The 20,292-nt window shown below is 52.0% G+C and overlaps 1 protein-coding gene across 4 annotated transcripts in view; it reads left to right on the top strand.

Annotated features, from left to right (window-relative positions):
• USP30 (ubiquitin specific peptidase 30) overlaps positions 1-14,900 on the top strand; it is a 1,160,327-nt gene extending 1,145,427 nt beyond the window's left edge. For all 4 annotated transcript variants that reach the window (XM_069619452.1, XM_069619450.1, XM_069619451.1 and 1 more), the window contains one exon: positions 13,520-14,900. In XM_069619452.1, coding sequence (XP_069475553.1) covers positions 13,520-13,784 — 265 coding nt within the window. In that variant the 3' untranslated portion in view covers positions 13,785-14,900. The remainder of the gene's footprint in view (positions 1-13,519) is intronic.
• Positions 14,901-20,292: the final 5,392 nt, after the last annotated feature.

The following is a 20,292-nucleotide window of genomic DNA, read 5'->3' as shown; positions in this document are numbered from 1 at the left end:
TAGTGGCAGCATGTGTCCTGCACAACGTTGCAACACGCCGGGGCCTGGCCGTGGACATGGTGGTGGCCCCACATCCCCAACCACATGCACAGCCGCTGCGCATGGGAGGGGAAAGGGAACGGGGGGAGGCAGCCCGTACACAGCTAGTGGCTAATTACTTCACATAGAAATCACACCCCTGTGGAGTGCACACTGCCCTGGCACATTCCATCTGACAATCAATGATGACTCAACCTGACACTGATCCTGAATGTCTGGAGAATGAACCGGGAATACCATGTCAGCCTGAGATTGTTCACCTGGAAGTGTCACAATGTGTGCATCCCTACCCACACAGACACCACCAATGCAGTTTTGTGAAGTTACACATGAAAGCAGCTAAAATGAATACCCACTTGCAAAATGCAACAAGAGGACAGTGCCATGTCAGCCAACCCAACCCCAGCACCGCCACACGACACACCGTGCCATGTCATGCTAATTGCAGGTAAACAAAGTAATCCCCACAACATGACATCAGTCTCACTATGTACAGTGGCACTATTAGAAACCTGCAACACCTGAAATGCTCACAGCAATGCCGGACCAACAACATACTTGAGCACGTAGTACCATTAACATGACATCACAAATGTTACAAATTAGTAGTCTCACCACCTGGAAATGCCTGCACTCCCACCACTACCAACTGTGCAGTGTTGTCGCCATGTAGAGTTGTAGGTGCACTGCTGCCAACATGGTCCCCATCTCCAGACTAGAGGTCCTTGTGTGGACATGAGGAAGGGACCTGCAAATTGGGAGGTAGACACAGAAGAAGAGTTACACATCAATGCAACATGCAGTGTACAACACAAATATGCACTATGAATGTATACACAGTATTGACTACAGACTGGCCACACAGCTCATGGGAGTCCAACGTCACTGTGTAATTCACTGTCACTTGGGCACACCCTTTGCAAGCCCATGGAAACGGGAAGCAGGAGGGGTGTGTGTGACTCAAACCCAAGCATCTGAACCAAATACATTACAAGCCTGCATGTGCCCAGCCACAATGCAGCGTATGCCCACAGGAACCACGGAAGCCAACAGATCGAAGCCAACAGATCGTCCCAAAAAAATTGGGAATAAAAGAAATCAAAATAAAAATAAAAATAAGAAACAATCAAAAATGGCCATTGATGGGCCCGGGGGGGTTGGGGAGGCCACCCAGGAGGTCCGAGGACAGGATGCACACCAGAACCCACCTGCGTGGATCCTGGGAAGATAAAACACCTCCATGGGCTCATGGCCCACACGGCTACCCTATTGTGGGAGCATCACTGCTGTCGCTATTATCACCCTGTGCAGCTGCATCCGGAGGTGATTGCACTATGGGAGGCAGCCCACGCAAGGCCCTAGTCTGCTCCTCCATGGCTGCAAGCATGCGGGTGTGGTAGGTCTGGTTCTGGAGGATGAGTGTGCGGAGGTCCCCATGCAACAACTCACGGGATGCCCGGACCTCCGCCCTCGTTGCCTGCATCTCAGCTGAGAGCGTACGGGTGAGACGCTCCAGCTGCTGTTCTGTCCTTTGGTGTGTTGAAGCCTCAAGCTCAACAAGAGTCGTCCTGAGGTGAAGGAGCTCCTGCCTCAGGGCTTCCCTGTGGCCCTGGGACTCAATGGAGATGGCCTCCTGCAGAGTCGCCAGTGCCGCCCGCCTGTCCCTGTTGGACCCCAACATGTCCTCCCTGTGTGACTGGCAGATGGAGTCGGTTGCCTGCTCTAGTCGCTCCATCAGCCTTTCTGGGGGGACAATGGAAGTGGCCACCCTATCCATGGCCTGAGCCATCATCTCGGATGATGCAGCCTGTTGGGTTGCCATACCGTAAATGGATTGCTCCCATGCGGTATTGCCGGGTGGCGTACGGCCACCACGTCGGCGGGCACCACACCTGTCTGGGGCAAGGCGAACTGCGCCTTGCTGTGCCGGCACTGCCTGAGGCTGCAGGACTGCATTCCCCCTCTGATCTGCTGGCCCAGGAACAGGATCAGATGTCGCGGAGTGTGACCCTGCATCCGTAACCACCGAAGGCGTAGCTGCCAACACTGACATCCCCATGGAGGGTCCTGACCCTGGTGCAGGTGGGTGAGACAGAACAGAATCCCTCCCTGGAACACTCAGCTGCGACGGCACGTAAGTCTCATCCGAATCAACACCTGAGTACAGCTCGGGGGAGGTGCAGCCAGAGACACCCCTTGAGAGCACGACCTGCAGCACTTGTGGGTTCTCCCCCACCACCACACCACGTCCCTCACTGGTGGTTGGTCGGCCCTCGGACCCCTCCTGGGTCTGCACCATCTCCACAACCCCAGCAGTATCAGGTGCGTCTTCCCCTGCAAAGACATGAAAACAAAGAAATGGAAACAGGCATTAGCACCATGGCACACAATGAGGGCTGAGAAGCAAGAGAACCAGTACTTGATTGACACATGTCCCACATGACTAAAACCCTCCCATGCATGCACCCTCACTGCGTATGAAGTGCAGGCAAAAGGCACACACTGATGACACCAAGATGGAAGATGAACACATTTTCTGCATGCTGCCTGGCAGTGGCATCACACATTGGCCTGTGATTGCCAGGTGAAACACACATGCCATCACACAGATGGCATGTACCATTGCAATTGAGTGAAGATGGAGAGGAGGGCAGCACCTATTCATTCAGTCCAGTTCCCGCATGTAATTGCTTTTCTAATTCTAACAGGTCAGATTTTTCACCTGGAGCTGCCAGTCTGAAATGGTCCAATTGCACAGGGACATGTGTGTACAAATGATATCCAGGTAACAAAGTCACTCCACTTTACCATAGCCATGTCAGACATGTGACTAGTGGACAGCGACATGCCTAGTGAAAGTGGTGGAATGCAAACAAACTGACTGAATGAACAGTGAAAAATAAGCAAATATGTTGTGGCAAGGTGACACTTCAAGGGCAACTGGCGTGCAGTTGGCCTAGATGTCTACTGTTGGCAGAAGGGATACTGCTATGGCCAAATGCAGCTGCGCAGGAAGGATTGCATGAAGCACATGGCTGACCCATACGACTCAGGCGCACACACTCTCACCTGGCACACAAACAGAAGCCCTCACACACACACCATGCACATGGATGACACACACATGCATGTGCACTCACCGGACAATGCCTCGTAATCAGCCAGATCTCCCACGCCTTGGATCTGTTCCTCCGTGACGTAGGTCCCAGCGACTGACTCATGTGGAGTGAGTTCCATGTCTACTACTGGAGACCCACCTCCAGTCACTAGAGTTGCGGCATGACTTGAGGCCAGCTTACTCTTTGCCCTGCGCTTTAGGTCATTCCAGCGCTTATAGCAATCATTGGCTGTGCGCCTCACAATTCCAAGGGCACTTACGATGTCCGCAACGGTCTGCCAGTGTGCCTGGCGTTGTGCAGGTGTGGTCTTGGATCCTGCAACAATGACCATCTCGTTGTCATGTCCGGACACATACTCGACAAGTGCATTCAGTTCGTCATCCGTGAAGCTGGGCTTCCTGGACGGGCCGGACTGTGTAGCCGTGTCTGGGGCATCAGCCTGTGCCGGACGAGCACTCTTCCTCTTCCGCTTGGAAGGTGGTGGTGATCCTGAGTGTCCTGCGCCGCTCTGGACACTAGGGGCAGGAGCCCTGGTGGACTCTGTATCAGGAGTGTGGGATTGCACACTCAGCATGGGAGTTGGTGCAGGCATTGGGTCTAGTGTGATGGTGTCAGGGGGAATGTCAGCAGCATGGACTAGGACCGACACTGTCCTGGCTGGGTGTGTGAGGGCTGGGGTGGATGGAGCCGCAGCTGCCCCTGCAGCCTCTCCGCCTTGCCTCCTTGGTGCAGCAGATGACCTTGCTGCCCCAGATCCACGTGGCATGATGGCATCAACGTGCACCAGCGCACGTGTCGTAGCCCTGCTGACCTGGAAGTCAGCCATGGAGTCAGCCAGGTCTGGTGCCACAATGGGCTGGTCCAACAAGGGCTGAGCATGGATGGTGTCAGCCACATCAGCCTCAATGGGAGGGGGAAGGGGGGGGGGGATTATGGGTGTCCGTGACTGGTCCTCCACACATGGGGGGACAGGCTCACCCTGCAAGTTACGACCACGTCCCCTACCGGATCCACCACGGCCACCACTTGTGGCTCTTCCACCTTTGCCACCCTTACGGAATCCTCGCCTCCCAGCCATGGCACTGATGTTAATGTGCGTATGGGAGTGGATGTAGACTATTGTCCTGGGCAATTGGGGGTCAAAGGGGTTGGGTACCAGATGGTAATTGTACCCTAGTGCTCTAGCAAGGCTGAATGTAACCCCTGGGGAAAGATGACGGGTCACGCAACGCACAGGAGGCCCAAAAAAGGGAGATGACGTGCACGCAACCCCTCCTAGACCACGTGTGCAGAAAGAAAAACCTGCACTAAGCTGTGGCACCCAGAAACACAAGAATGAACGTATGCGTGTCACACGCAGCCTAGAATGACCTCTGAAGGGGTAGGCTACACACGGGGCAAGCACAGATGTTAGATACGTGCGTGACTCACCGTCTGCCTGGTAAACGAGCGTGTAAAAGGAGCACGTTTGGTTGGCAACACCCCCGCCAAAAGAAGATTTGTACGCTGTCTGAGGAGACAGGACAACAGTAGAAGGGAACACTGTTTGAGGGAACAGGCCCAGGTAAACCAGTAAAAGCGAAAGAAGAGAAAAATCTGTCAGAGGTAACAGGGAATACGAACTTGAAACGCCGTGAAGTAAATCGCGTGTGAAACGACAAGAAGTACAGAATTCACCCACTCGCTCTCCACGAAAAGCACGTACAAGGAAGTGGTGTTCAACGCGTACCTTTTATACAGGCCCACACGTCCAGCGTCACTTACGTGGCGTGTACGCGCTAGGGCCATTTCCTCCAATTACACGCTTTGTCACTTCTGCGTGTACGGACATTTCCTCCAATTACACGCTTTGTCACTTCTGCGTGTAGGGACATTTCCTCCAATTACACGCTTTGTCACTTCTGCGTGTAGGGACATTTCCTCCTATTACACGCTTTGTCACTTCTGCGTGTAGGGCCATTTCCACCAATCACACGCGATGAGACTCTGACGTGCAGTCTTTCCACGTGTGCTCTGTCATCACGTGCTGTGTGGGAAACACCCGTGCGGGTCACGTCACAGACGCGCTTACGCGCTGAGGGCCTTTGGTCCAATAGAATCGCGTATGCGTGCTGACGCGCTTACGCGCTAAGGGCCTTTCCTCGATTTTCACGCTGACTTGCAGGATTTTCACGTGCCAAATCACTCCGTACCAAGCTGGCCACGCATAAGCACACGGAAGACCACGCTCCTGCCCAGAAGGCCGAACTACTGCCCCCCAGAGCCCCGAGCACGCTCCCACCTACCATCTGCTGCTGCCTGACTGCCTGCTGCCCACGTGCACTGCCATTTGCTGCCTGCACATCAGCCAGGGGTGCTGTTGCTGTGACCACCCCTGCTGGTACCGAAGACTCCCGACTGGAATTCCATCGCTCCACAGCCCAGCCCCAGGACCCAGTTGCCCACCCACTCCTGCCTCTGGGGTTGTCATGTCGGGGCAAACACCATCTGTGACCACTGACAACCCCCGGCCAGAGAGGCAGAGGGGCACCAGCTTCAGTGCCACCGAAGTTGGTGTCCTGGTGGAGCAAGTCCTGGGGCAGTATGATGCCCTCTTCGGAAGTTCCCGCGCCGACAAGGAAGGACGGACTCGGATCTGGACTGACATCGTGACTGCCATCAACGCGGAGGGGGTGGCAGTCCGGGACTTACAACATGTCAGGAAGCGCTGGGAGGACTTCAGGTCCAGGACCCTGAACAAGGCCCGGCGCCTCTTGAAGGCAGCGGATGCCAAGGGGCGCCGGGGCCACTTGTCGGAAGAACAGATGGGGGTCCTGGAACGCATATCCCCAGCGCTCCACGTCCAGGTCCTGGAGAAGCAGACCCGTCTGGAGTCGAGCGGTGAGTGTACATGCATCCTGATTGTGAGCAGTGCGTGTGTTGATTATTCGGTATTGCGCAGGTTGCACATCTGTTTGTATGGGGTCGAGTATGGGTGGGGGTGTACATGGCCGTGGGGCTGACACATGCGAGGGCTGTAATGTGTGAGACATGGATGGTGCTTGTGTGTGTAGGCTTGCATGGCAAATGCAGTTGTGCGTGCACACATGTTTGTATGTATGTGTATGTAAGTAGACATGTCCGTGATGTCACACATGTATGTTGTATTGGGCTGCATGTATGAGCACTGTGTACATGTGCATGTGTGTGTATTTGACAAGGGTGCAACAGTGATGCAACATGGATGCATGTGACTGCGGTATGTGTAAGCCTGATTGGCAGATGTGACATGGATGCCCGTCTGAACAGTGCGACACTTGGCCGAGGTGTACACATGCATGCAAGTGTGGTGGTGTGTGTACATGTGTGGTGCACTTCCTGTGTTGCATGTGATGTCTGGGTCAACTTTGGCTGCTCATGCTGTTGTATGTGTATGGATGGTGGTGGCAGTTGCAATATGGCTGTGGTATGGCTCATGTGTGCGAGTTGCAATGACATGTGTGTTGGGGATTGTGATGACATGTCTGAGGTTTGCCAATGCCACTCATGTGCAACTGTCATGTGTGTATGTGTCCATTGTACAGTGCCCTGATGCCTGTGTTTTGTTTCTCCCTGTCTGCAGCGTCAACTGATGAAGAGGGCGGAGAAGGTGCTGTGGAGCACAGCGGCAGGGATCCGACCGCCAGCCGGAGACGCAAGGCCCGGCTTCCCTCCCGTGTTGTCATCTCGTCGGGGAGTGAGGAGTCCGGTGCCGCGTCCCAGGCCGCAGCTGCCGGGGGGAGGTCCAAGAGGCGGAGGTTGGAGTTGGACTCCTCGGCAGCAGAAGGGGCAGCTGGGACCCCACAGGGCCCAACAGGGGAAGATGGCACGGAGTCATCCAGGTTGGTGGGGGGTCTGGTGGAGGAGGAGGCCGTGCAAGCACCAGAGACGGGGTCTGGAGGTGGGGATCCCACTGGTGCTAGTGGTGCAGTCCAGGACCAGGGACAGGAGGCAGCACAGGCCGCCGCGGAGGTGCCTGTGTGCATTCCTGTCCCCGATCCTGTCCCTGCATCATCTTGCACCAGCAGGGATGCCTACGTCCAGACCCGTTTCCAGGCAGGGGATGAGCGGACGTCAACTGGCCTTCCTCTGCCTGCGGACGTGGCTATCCAGGTCCGGGTTGAGCCTGTCCTGGCTGGTGTGGCGTTGCGTCAACGGGCCATGCGAGGTGACCTGCAGTTTTTTCATGGAGAGACTGCACGTCATCTCGAATGGCTCGTTGACCACGTCAGCCTGCTGGGACAGGTCACCCAGGCCGGATTCCTCCGTCTGATGGGGCTTGCTCCGACCCCCTCCTCAACTGGACCCCCTACGCGCCAGTCGTCTTCTGTGCCATCTTCCCACCCATCAGTCACCTGGGTGCCCTGTGGAGCTGCCTCTGACGGTGCGGCCAGGCTGGTGGAGGAGGCATCCCTGCCACAGTCGGGAGTCGGTGGTCCAGCAGGGGTGGCCACATCAACAAGTGCACCCCAGCCGGCGGAGGATGTGCAGGCAGCAGGAGGCAGTGCACGGGCAGAGGCAGAGCAGCAGCAACATGGTGGGAGCCATGAAGGCTCGGGGCTTTCGACATCGGAGGGGCAGGCATCGGCCGGAGGGCAGGGGGACCCAGGACAGAGAGTGTCTTCCGTGTGGCAGCGGTTGGGCCACGCCATAGGTGCGGAGCGGCGGCGGGTGGAAGAGGCGCGGCTCACAATGGTCAGGGCGGAGAACTCCATGCGGAGGGCCCTGAGGCGGGCCGAGTGCCTCGAGGCAATCCGCAGGGGGTTGGAGGAGGACACAGCGTCGTCCCTGCGGACCCTCGGGGCCATGGAACTGGACCGCCTCCGGGACATCGAACAGGAGTTCGATGATGCCCTGGCCCGGGACACCACAGAGTGAGCCGCTGGACTTGCCCGCCGCCTTTGTATATAGTTCTTTAGTTTTAGGTTTCCTTTCTTTCGTATTATGATTTGGAGTCGACGGACACTGCTCCACTTTTTGTATATAGTTGATTTTTAGGTAGATTTTTTAGTAGGTTTCCTTTGTTCAGTTGGGCTCATGGACCCTTGTTATTTTTGTACATAGTTCTTTATTGCATGGAGATCTTTTTTACATTTGACTTTGGACAAAATTTTTTTCTATTTGGATTTCAAGTTTCATTTTTTCATACGGACATGCAGCTTACTTTTTTCTCATTCACATTGTAGTTAGTTTTCTTTCTTTAGCATTCTTATTTTTTTTCAATACAATTTTGTTTGCATACTTCACTGTGTGGTATCATCTCATTGGTTTCATGCATGTCATGTTGTGTGTTTTCCCATTCAATTGCAACCATTGTGTGTGACGGACACGGCTTCATTAGCTTCATGAACATTGGGGGTGTAACATGTGATTTCCATTTCCATGTGGGTGAATGGGTTACTTGGTAGGGCTTTTTGGCTGTGGAGGCTGACCATTACGCACATGATTGGGGATTGTGAGGACCTGGTGGGGGCTGCCCATGGTGGCAGGGCGGTGGGGGGTGGTGGGAGACATGATTGGGGGCCTGGTGGAGGATGCCCCTGGTGGCTGGGGGGTGGGGGTGGTGGGAGACATGAGTGGGGGCCTGATGGAGGGTGCCCCTGCACTGCTGGGGGGTGGGGGTGCAGGGGGACATGAGTGGGGGCCTGGTGGAGGGTGACCCTGGATGCTGGGGGGTGGGGGTGGTGGGAGACATGAGTGGGGGCCTGGTGGAGGGTGACCCTGCACTGCTGGGGTGTGGGGGTGATGGGAGACATGAGTGGGTGCCTGGTGGAGGGTGCCCCTGGTGGCTGGGGGGTGGGGGTGGTGGGAGACATGAGTGGGGGCCTGGTGGAGGGTGACCCTGGTGGCTGGGGGGTGGGGGTGGTGGGAGACATGAGTGGGGGCCTGGTGGAGGGTGCCCCTGCACTGCTGGGGGGTGGGGGTGCAGGGGGACATGAGTGGGGGCCTGGTGGAGGGTGACCCTGGATGCTGGGGGGTGGGGGTGGTGGGAGACATGAGTGGGGGCCTGGTGGAGGGTGCCCATGCACTGCTGGGGGGTGGGGGTGCAGGGGGACATGGGTGGGGGCCTGGTGGAGGCTGCCCCTGGTGGCTGGGGGGTGGGGGTGGTGGGAGACATGAGTGGGGGCCTGGTGGAGGGTGCCCATGCACTGCTGGGGGGTGGGGGTGCAGGGGGACATGGGTGGGGGCCTGGTGGAGGGTGACCCTGGTGGCTGGGGGGTGGGGGTGGTGGGAGACATGAGTGGGGGCCTGGTGGAGGGTGCCCCTGCACTGCTGGGGGGTGGGGGTGCAGGGGGACATGAGTGGGGGCCTGGTGGAGGGTGACCCTGGGGGGTGGGGGTGGTGGGAGACATGATTGGGGGCCTGGTGGAGGGTGCCCCTGCACTGATTGGGGGTGGGGTGGTGGGAGACATGTGTGGGGGCCTGGTGGAGGGTGCCCCTGCACTGCTTGGGGGTGGGGTGGTGGGAGACATGAGTGGGGGCCTGGTGGAGGGTGCCCCTGCACTGCTGGGGGGTGGGGGTGGTGGGAGACATGAGTGGGGGTCTGGTGGAGGGTGCCCCTGGTGGCTGGGGGGTGGGGGTGGTGGGAGACATGAGTGGGGGCCTGGTGGAGGGTGCCCCTGGTGGCTGGGGGGTGGGGGTGCAGGGGGACATGAGTGGGGGCCTGGTGGGGGCTGCCCATGGTGGCTGGGGGTGGGGGTGGTGGGAGACATTAGTGGGGGCCTGGTGGAGGATGCCCCTGGTGGCTGGGGGGTGGGGGTGGTGGGAGACATGAGTGGGGGCCTGGTGGAGGGTGCCCCTGGTGGCTGGGGGGTGGGGGTGGTGGGAGACATGAGTGGGGGTCTGGTGGAGGGTGCCCCTGGTGGCTGGGGGGTGGGGTGGTGGGAGACATGAGTGGGGGCCTGGTGGAGGGTGCCCCTGGTGGCTGGGGGGTGGGGGTGGTGGGAGACATGAGTGGGGGCCTGGTGGAGGCTGCCCCTGCACTGCTGGGGGTGGGGGTGGTGGGAGACATGCATTGTTGATCAGTAGTGCAAGGTGACATGTGGGTTGGCTGGGGGGCATGCCCATGGTGGATGGGCTGCCTGCGGGACATGAGCAGGGGTGCAGGGTAGTCCCCCGTGGTGTGGGCTGCCTGCAGGGGCCGTGGAGGTTGTGGAGCATACACCTGGGAGGACCCACACGGCCAATTCATGTGTACTCCCCAGAACCCCTGAAATACACATACCCTGCAGAAATCGCGTGTGGAACTTCCCGCGCACCCCTGGAATACACATACCCTGCTGAAATCGCGTGTGGAACTTCCCGCGCACCCCTGAAATACGCATCCCTTGCTCGCACTGGGCCAATCGCGTGTGGAACTTCCCGCGCACCCCTGGAATACACGTACCCTGCTTGCACGGGGCCAATCACGTGAGAGACTTCACGCGAACCCCTGAAATACACGTAGCCCGCTCCCCCGGCCCGATCGCGTGAGAAAGTTCACGCAAACCCCTGTAATACACGTAGCCCGCTCCCCCAGGCCCGATCGCGTGAGGAACTTCACGCGAACCCCTGAAATACACGTAGCCCGCTCCCCCAGGCCCGATCGCGTGAGAAACTTCACGCGAACCCCTGAAATACACGTAGCCCGCTCCCCCAGGCCCGATCGCGTGAGAAAGTTCACGCGAACCCCTGTAATACACGTAGCCCGCTCCCCCAGGCCCGATCGCGTGTGGAACTTCCCGCGCACCCCTGAAATACACATCCCTTGCTCGCACTGGGCCAATCGCGTGTGGAACTTCCCGCGCACCCCTGGAATACACGTACCCTGCTTGCACGGGGCCAATCATGTGAGAGACTTCACGCGAACCCCTGAAATACACGTAGCCCGCTCCCCCGGCCCGATCGCGTGAGAAACTTCACGCGAACCCCTGAAATACACGTAGCCCGCTCCCCCAGGCCCGATCGCGTGAGAAAGTTCACGCGAACCCCTGTAATACACGTAGCCCGCTCCCCCAGGCCCGATCGCGTGTGGAACTTCCCGCGCACCCCTGAAATACGCATCCCTTGCTCGCACTGGGCCAATCGCGTGTGGAACTTCCCGCGCACCCCTGGAATACACGTACCCTGCTTGCACGGGGCCAATCACGTGAGAGACTTCACGCGAACCCCTGAAATACACGTAGCCCGCTCCCCCGGCCCGATCGCGTGAGAAAGTTCACGCGAACCCCTGTAATACACGTAGCCCGCTCCCCCAGGCCCGATCGCGTGAGGAACTTCACGCGAACCCCTGAAATACACGTAGCCCGCTCCCCCAGGCCCGATCGCGTGAGAAACTTCACGCGAACCCCTGAAATACACGTAGCCCGCTCCCCCAGGCCCGATCGCGTGAGAAACTTCACGCGAACCCCTGTAATACACGTAGCCCGCTCCCCCAGGCCCGATCGCGTGTGGAACTTCCCGCGCACCCCTGAAATACACATCCCTTGCTCGCACTGGGCCAATCGCGTGTGGAACTTCCCGCGCACCCCTGAAATACACGTTCCCCGCTTGGCGTTTGCTGTTTGCCAGCCCGGTGAACTGGTCCAGGGTTAGCGCAGCTCTTTGCGATGATTTAGCGATTTTGATGGCTTTTCCTTGCGCGAGGGCGTTCTTGGGGGCGTAACTGGCGCTGCTGCAGGGTCGCTGCGATTCTCTGCGCCACGGCTGGTTTGGGAGCCTAAAATCCATGAATACGCTGTGCGCGGAAATCGGTTTTAGCGCACGTGCCTGGCGCAGTCAATCGCACGCGGACACTCTGCGCCAGCCGCTTGCAACACTTTTCTGCGAAATTCTATGAATTACCATGTAAATCCTGCTGGAGGTTTTTTCAACAGAATGCGTTTTTCCTCAAGTCTCCTTCCTTCCTGGAGCTCACTCTACTAGAGTGTGTCACCTCCACCTTAGTCGGAGTGGCTTCTGGAAGGGACAGGCCTTATCTCACGCACTTCAGTCTACAGTGCCCTGGCAAGGTAAGGCCTGTCACCGACAGGTTCTGGAGCAGCTGGCCTGCCTTAAAGTGACATTGGGCCTCATTACACGGATGGCGGTAAGGATTTACCGGTACCGGTAAAATACCGGTACCGGTAAATCCTTACCGCCTTACTATGAGGTCCCTTTGCGGGTTGGGGGATTTAACGCCTGCTTTTTGCAGGCGTTAAAAACCAACCCACAAAGGGACTCAGGGAGCTAATTACGGTATCGCAATTTGCGCTACCGTAATTAGCGCCTTCCCCATTCCCATTGAGCCCTATGGGGCAAAAATGGGAATGGGGAAGGGCAATGGTGGAAGGGGGAGTTACCGCCCCGCCAACCTTGGAATGGGGCGGTAATTCCCCTTTCCGCCAAGGCGGTGCCGGTATTTTACCGGCATGAACCATGGCGCTAATAGCGCCATGGTTCTCCGCCATCCGTGTAATGAGGCCCATAATCTTTATCTTTGCTTCATGCCTCTTTTTCTTCGTTTATTTTACTATCACAATCATAACACAATCTGCTTCTCGGACATGTTTGTTAGCAATTGATTTAGCAAAGGGAAACATTTATTTTCCATGTTTAAAAATATGTATCACATTAAGTGCTGCAAGATCCCTCGTAAAGGCGTAGATAGTGTTTATGAATTTGTTGAACATGGAGAACAAGTAACTGTTATTTATTGGTTATGTAGAGCAGTAAATGTTGATAAACCAATTGTTAAAATAGTTTGTTGTGATTGTTCTACCTAATGTTTATAGTTAACACATTGATTGTGATTTTTACTACTAATAAATGACTTGTGGTAATCGACTTTATGAAATAAAGTCACTTCATAGATTTGTGTAGTATCCTGGCCTATTCTGCCTGCAGAGGGAATGTGGAATGCAGAGTAAATGTAGAATGTTTGTGCGTGATATCAGATGCCTGAGTGAGTGTGTTCCAAGTGTGGCAGTTGGGGAGATGTGAGAGATGGATAAACCGGTGGGTTGCCTATGATGGAGTCTCTTCTACCTATAACTCCAATAAACAGTACTTGTAATAAAGACTCCTTCTCTACAACTTCGCTTTTTGGCCTAGTTCCTGAGCTATCTGCATGCCTAACCAGGCCGGATGCATACATTTCACACATTGTCTGTTTTGTAAAGTACATAGCAAAGAAATGAGTGTGGACTACATTGAACAAGAGTATGTTGCGCGCTAGATCACACCAAATTAAGAATCTGTTTATGATCAGTTGTTCAAATACTGTGATCACTATGACAACATGTAGAAGCATTGACAATCAATAACATTGTGATGAAGTTTGTTTATGCTGACCAGAGCCTTTTTTTAAATGTATTTTTCAACAGCTCTTCTATGTACCTGTACCGTCTGGTGGCTGTTGTTGTGCATCATGGAGACATGCATTCTGGACATTTTGTGACTTACAGGCGTTCCCCAACGTCTCTGAAAAGCTCGGCTCCCTATAGCAACCAATGGCTGTGGATTTCAGATGACACTGTTCGGAAGGCTAGTTTACAGGAAGTGCTTTCTTCTAATGCATACCTGCTGTTCTATGAGCGTGTTCATACTAAAGTGTGGCGCTCTGGTCAAGACGTTAAGGCCGAGGAGTGAATCTGTCCAGGAGGTGATGCGAAAGGAAACTGTCCAGACTTCTGCCAATATTTAATAATACTGTGAACTATGCAAGAAAAAAATGATCACTGCGGCAATGTGCCTCCTCGTAATGCTTGGTTCTAATAAGACTGATGATCAATACATTGGAAGTGTATGCCAAAGACGTTCTTTAAGGAAGTATTCATCTGCCTCTAAATTGAAAAAAGGAAAGTCTGTACCAGGTTTTCTTCTTTTTTCTTTTGTTGTCCTTTTCTACCAATGTTCGTAGTTAGAAGACTTCAAAACAATGTTTTGGATGAAACTATACAATCCTATATTTTAATTAAACTACACCCCAGCGTCTTCGGTAGTACATATTGTAGCTCCTCTTAAAACATGGCACTGAAATAAAGCTACTTCCGGTCCCTTAACTCATTGCCAGGTGTAATTATGATTGTTCCAGCCTTAGAAAAGTAATACTGTACTCAGCGTGTGTGTGTTTAATTGCAAACTAATGTGTGACAAATGGTCCAGATAAAATTATATGTTTTCACTATATATACTTTGTAGTTTGGAATTTGAACTTTTTCGTAGCACTTGTAGTTCCTTTTAATCAAACTGACTTTCTTAGTATATTGTGAACGATTATTATATATATATATATATATATATCTACACAAGGCTGCATGGTAGACAAAAATTGACATAGCAGTGTATTGCCGAGGTTCAAACCGGCATCCCTTGTTCTGCAAGAAAATTCTCCGTCTGCTTTTAAATGTGCACCGGCAGCCCGCATTGGGAAGCATACACACAAGAGACACACTTGGCCTGCAAGGACTCTTTCATGGACATGGCCCTCTTATTCAAATTGAATGTAATACTAGTATAGGAGTTCCAACAAATTGTGTTTATGCTACACACTGTTTTGCGATTATTGGATCACACGTTGGTTCCCATTTCTTGTTGCACCACATATGGAAAACTGATGGCTTTTTTTTTGTTTGTTTTTTTTAACAACGATGTATGTTTGTAAAAGTTAAACAATATGTGAGGCTACAACCGACTTGGACACTTTATTTATGCCAAAAAGAGATAACTCCTCAGTCATCAACATCATTAAACCCACAACTTTAAGTAGATGCTTTGCTTTGAATAATATTCAACATGCCTTTTTATCTCACTGTTTTGTAAATGGCATGAACTGTTGCTATAGATTGATACTATATTTTTTGCTTTGCTATCTTTAAATCTCCCAGAGGTAGGGGGCCCCTATCTAGTTTTCACTGATGCTTGCTCTTTGGCAAGACCAACACAGCTTGCATACCTGCTGCTGCTTCTGTGTTTATCTGTTCCCACCAACGCAGTGTGCGAAGGCAGGCATCTACAGGGTCACAGTGTAAAACCAGAGGTTGGTCAATCAATTTTTTTTAACATAAAATCAAAGAAACAATATTAATAGACGTTAAAAGTGGCTGCATTATGATCAGTGATAATATAGGCATATTGTCTAACACTCCTTAACTAGCACTAGAAATTATAGTACCAATATAGTGAAATATGACCAATTAAGCTAATACATTGTCTAGCTGTTGCTAATTGAATTCGGAGAACAATACAGTATCATGCATGAAAATAACAGAATTGCATAGACATGCTGTTTTAGCTTACATTCGCAGCTCACAAAATAGTCTTACTGAAAATGGTATATCAAAAAACACAATTGTTTTAAGGCTTACAGGCTCTGGATAATAATCACTGAGGACAAAAAATGTATTTTTTGTCAAAATAAAAAAACATAATTGGGTGACAAACATAAATACTTGGTTTATATGCCAATTTACATGAAAAAGATCCCAACGCTTTAAAAATAATAAAAATAAGAGCACTGAAGGATTCTAGGAGCTCTTGGTCCTCATCCAGGCACACTTTTCATATACTGTGCAGGGAAAAATGTTGTGCTATAAACTGTCATATTGCTATTGGGTGTATTTTGAAACATTTTGAAGGACCAAAAGAAACCATGTTCACTTGAAAAAAAGGACAGCGCAAATACAGCAAGACCATAGACACGATGAAGCCCTAGTTTCCAATTGCCCGCCTAGATATCAAAGTATATATCTAATAGTTTTGCTTAAAGTGTTTGGTGGAAGAGCAACTAGATCTTGTTCTGAGAAGTAGGGTGGTTTTGTTAGATTGTATTGGCCTTCCAAATGCTCTGTTAGACAAGTTGTAATAAAGAATTTGATGCCACTCCATCACATTATGTGATCTTATCTTAACATGATTTATTGAGCGCAACATACACCCGAAGCCAACTTGGCGCTAACGAGAGACAAGGCTCAGATTCACAGAATTAGAACAGAAAGGACTTAAGAGCACGGCGGAATGTTATGTGGGAAACAGTGCTGCGTACCAAAAAGGGAAGTTGGTTCCAGGCTTTAGGAGATGCCACTGAGAATGCACAGCCTCCCGTACGGAAGAGCCTGAACCTCGGAGGTTGGAAGGTCCTAAAATCCTGAGACCGAAGGGGCCAAGCAGGAGTGTACACAACAAATTTGTTCTGAATGAATTCCGCATGTTAGAGGGACATGTTTTCTAGGTAGCCAATATAATCGACAGGAAAAATATCAAATTAATAGTTGTTTAGATGGCAGTGTTATAATGCATACAGTGTGCTGCAAAGTGAGGTTTCCTTCCGCATTGGCATAAACAGTTGCAGTATACTGCCTCTGAAACATGTCTAGGTTAACATTTCTTTGACCATTATGTTATGTGGGCAAACTGTTTACATGTGTTTGACTATGTGGGTCATATCTGATCACTTGAAAGAATACACTAGAATCTCTTTCCGGGACATCATTTTTAAAATGGATCCTATCCAGTTTTGGCAGAGACTGGCTAGTTGAACCAACATGGCATCTTTTATAGATAAAGCAACCATTTGAGTTACTTTACCCAAAATATACTGTTTAAGACTTCACTGCCCAAAATATCTCTTATAATGGTTTCTTTGAGCGTGGCCTTGATGTTTGTCCATTCTGAAATCAAAAAAGTAAAAGATTACATGTAATAGCATCCTCAATAATAACACATGAACACTGCTGAGTGTAAAACGTAGGCTTAATTTGACTGTGGCATCCAAGTAAATGGCAGAATTTGGTTGCCACTTTCTGGATCTTATTAGCGATCACTCCATTGCCACTGATTTGGCATGGTAGATTTTGAGCACTGACTTGACCAATTAAATTCATATTGTTGTGCAAACTTAGACTTTGCTTGCACCATAAGCGCATGCTTGCATATATGGTGTGACCATTTAGATCTATGAAATGTCCCAAATTATTTTTAGCTAAATAACCTTTTGCTGAATTTGTGTTGCCGATGTTTACCCCTTTTGTACCACAATATGAGAGGGGACAAGCCCACACCTCCTCCCAGCTTCCATCCCTCCTTCTATATATCTTAACCCAACTTACGAACTGCATTTCTTTGGGGGGGAAAGTGGAAAATAATGCAGCAGAAAAAGTTGACAAAAGTGTGGAATATCGACCATTTAAGGTTATCTGAAAAGGGGACGCAAGGAAATTACTTTCTTTGTTATAATATAGCTTTCTTGCCCCAGAATAAAATTAATTTGTCCTATAAACTCACTAGTCCACATTATGTTTGATTTAGCAGCATTGATAGGCCCTCATTCACCAGGCCCTTGAGGCCACTATGCCGCATGGGCTTCTTTGTTCGCAGGGCCTCTCCAACATGGCCACTGGGATACCAGCCTGGCTGAACACCTCTCCATGACCTGCCTTCATTGAGTCGCAGGAATAGCTGGATAATCACCTATCCCTAGAAGCCTGGGTAGCAAGCAGGCGATCGCCGGCCCCTTTCCAAGGGCCGGTTCTCCCCTGTCTGGGCCTGGGAGAGCCATTCTGCCCTCGCGCCTAGCAGCTCACCTCCTTATGGCTCATCATGCCGCTGCTATCCACCTGCCAGAGTGAAGCACCTGCATGCTTTCTCACTGCCACGTCACGAGGCTGCTGGAGCACCTCCATCTCACACAAGGTAAACCCAGAGGGGCTTTGGTAACGTATGTCCACTCACTGTGTGGTCCTGCCTCCATGAGACTCTCAGCCATCTTTCTACCTGGCTGGGTTGACTCTTTGCTTTGACTCTCACTTATATCCTGTAACCTTAAGTGACGAAAAAGCACGTTTTGACGTAACTCAATGTGTCTATCTATACTGCCACCTTAGTGTCTTTACAAGATTTGCAGTTGGGTCTTGACCCGCTGTGCAATTGTGTTTCTCGTAAATGGTATTGTTGCATCTAGGTATTGTTGCATCTAGCCTGCCTTCCCCATCCATGTACTCATATGTCCTGATCTATAGCTGATCCTAGCTGTGCTTCCATCTATGCACCCATATGCACACTTCCCATCTGTGCATTAATTTATCGGAAACGTAAGTTGCTCCTAGTTGTGCTTTCCACCTGCACACTATGTCCTGAACAAAGTTGCCTCTAGCTGTGTGTTAGGAAACCCCACACATCCAGTTTCCCTGCTTACTACTCCAGTGCGCACTGCCTTCCTTGGCAAGTACAATCACAGCGGTAAGACAAATTCCGCTTTATTGACCCTCCTCCAGTGTCGGAGTATCATACTTGCAACAGAGGTAGACGAGATGCGTCATAGTTGCTTCCCTCTTCGGAAGTCATGTTTAAATGACGCTGCAGGGTCCTTTCCTCCTAAACATCTTCGGTCACGTGATTCAGTATTCATACAGCAAGACTACTTAAAGCTTTACGGAATGCAGTATGCGCGTTCTTGCAACGGTTCCAGAGACCCCTTTGGACCCAGGACCTTGGATCGTAAAGTATCTTGCTCATTTACTTTTAGTTACTTATGTAATTCATTTCCTTTTCAAGACTTTGTTTATTGAATGCTTAGTTAACAGGCTGGCTTTGGTTTATTTCCTTTTCTTCATTGCTGTACATTGCATTTGCCAGGTACTGGTCTTTCATGTGTTTCTTTCATATTTAACCACACTACTGCTACAGTAGGTGTCATTGGGCCTCATTACAAGGTTGCCGGTCCGGTAAAATCGATGCCGGTATTACCGTACCAGCATCGTTTACCGGACCAAAGTATTTGGAGCCGCGATGCCGGGGTCACCGGCATCAGCAGGGACCTGCTGTGACCAGCCTTACCCTTGCTGGTATGAGCATCAACACGTGGCGCCGTGCCAGTGACACCGGCATGCCGCAGTTAAGTGCACATTAAGAGGTGCATGGACATGCAATTACCGGCATGGACATGCGGGTAATAACGGATACAATCATGCCGTTAACACTGGCATCGCGGTGCAGGCTTTAATAGGAATCTGATGTGTAGAAACCTGCCACAGGTGCACACAATCTGCACAGGTGGAGGCAATGGAGTCTGGCACAGCACAAAAGGAGCACTCCCACACCCCTCCCAAACCCACAATGCTACCATTAGCACTAGCAGTACTGGAGCTGGAGGAAATGCTACTCTTTGAGGAGGCAATCAACCAGAGAATGCAGCGGAGGCGCAGGAGGGCGAAATTGTGCCAGCACATACCCATTGCGCAGGCAGTTGTTCCCCGCAGGCAGCCACCAATCCCCCGCCTAAGGACCAGCCCATTCAACCTAACCCCTGCTCAGATCCACACCCTGTACCGGCTGGACAGGGGCACCATCACCACAATAGTGGACCTCATTCACGATGACCTGGTGAGCCTGATCAATATCCGGACAGCCATCCCCCTTGTTACTGAAGGTAGCTTCCGTGCTGCACTTCCTTGCCACAGGCACTTATCAGCGCACAGTGGGGCAGCTGCATGGAATCCCACAACCCTGTTTCTCCCCCTTCTGCTCCACCAGGTGCTAGTTGCACTCCTGAAACCCACAAGCAACCACATCAAGTTACCACGGACTGCGGAGGAGGTGTACGCAACCAAAATAGCATTCTCTGCACTGGCAGGCATGCCAGATGTCATTGGTGCCCTCGACTGTACACATGTGGAGCTGGTTGTCCGGCATCCTATGGAGGTATTGTACTGCAACAGGAAGCTGTACCATTCCCTGAATATACAGATGGTGTGCGATGCATGCAAAATGATCACGCATTGCTGTGCAAGATTCCATGGCTCCACTCATGACGCCATGGTGCTGCGCAACTCCACGCTTCCCCGCTACATGGCACGTACATGGCTGCTGGGTTAGTCTAACCACAGGGCCATGAGGGGTGTTGATTTGGGTTTGATTTTGGGGGGAATCACAAGCATAGGCAATGTGTCTGCTGGCTGGGCCATGAGGGGTGTTGATTGAGGGGGGGATCACAAGCATAGGCACCGTGTCTGCTGGCTGGGCCATGATGGGTGTTGATTGGGGGGCGGAGGAAGAATCACAGTCCATTTCCATTGGTAACACATCAATGAAATGTGAGACCATCATGGACATTTGGACTTGATTTGTGAGAGTGCAGGTTCACATTGAATGGGTCATTGTA

Source organism: Ambystoma mexicanum, chromosome 10, assembly GCF_040938575.1.
Source record: "Ambystoma mexicanum isolate Mex_15411 chromosome 10, UKY_AmexF1_1, whole genome shotgun sequence".
NCBI lineage: Eukaryota > Metazoa > Chordata > Amphibia > Caudata > Ambystomatidae > Ambystoma > Ambystoma mexicanum.
Note: the sequence above shows the minus strand (reverse complement) of the source record. Positions and strands in the feature narration are given on the sequence as shown.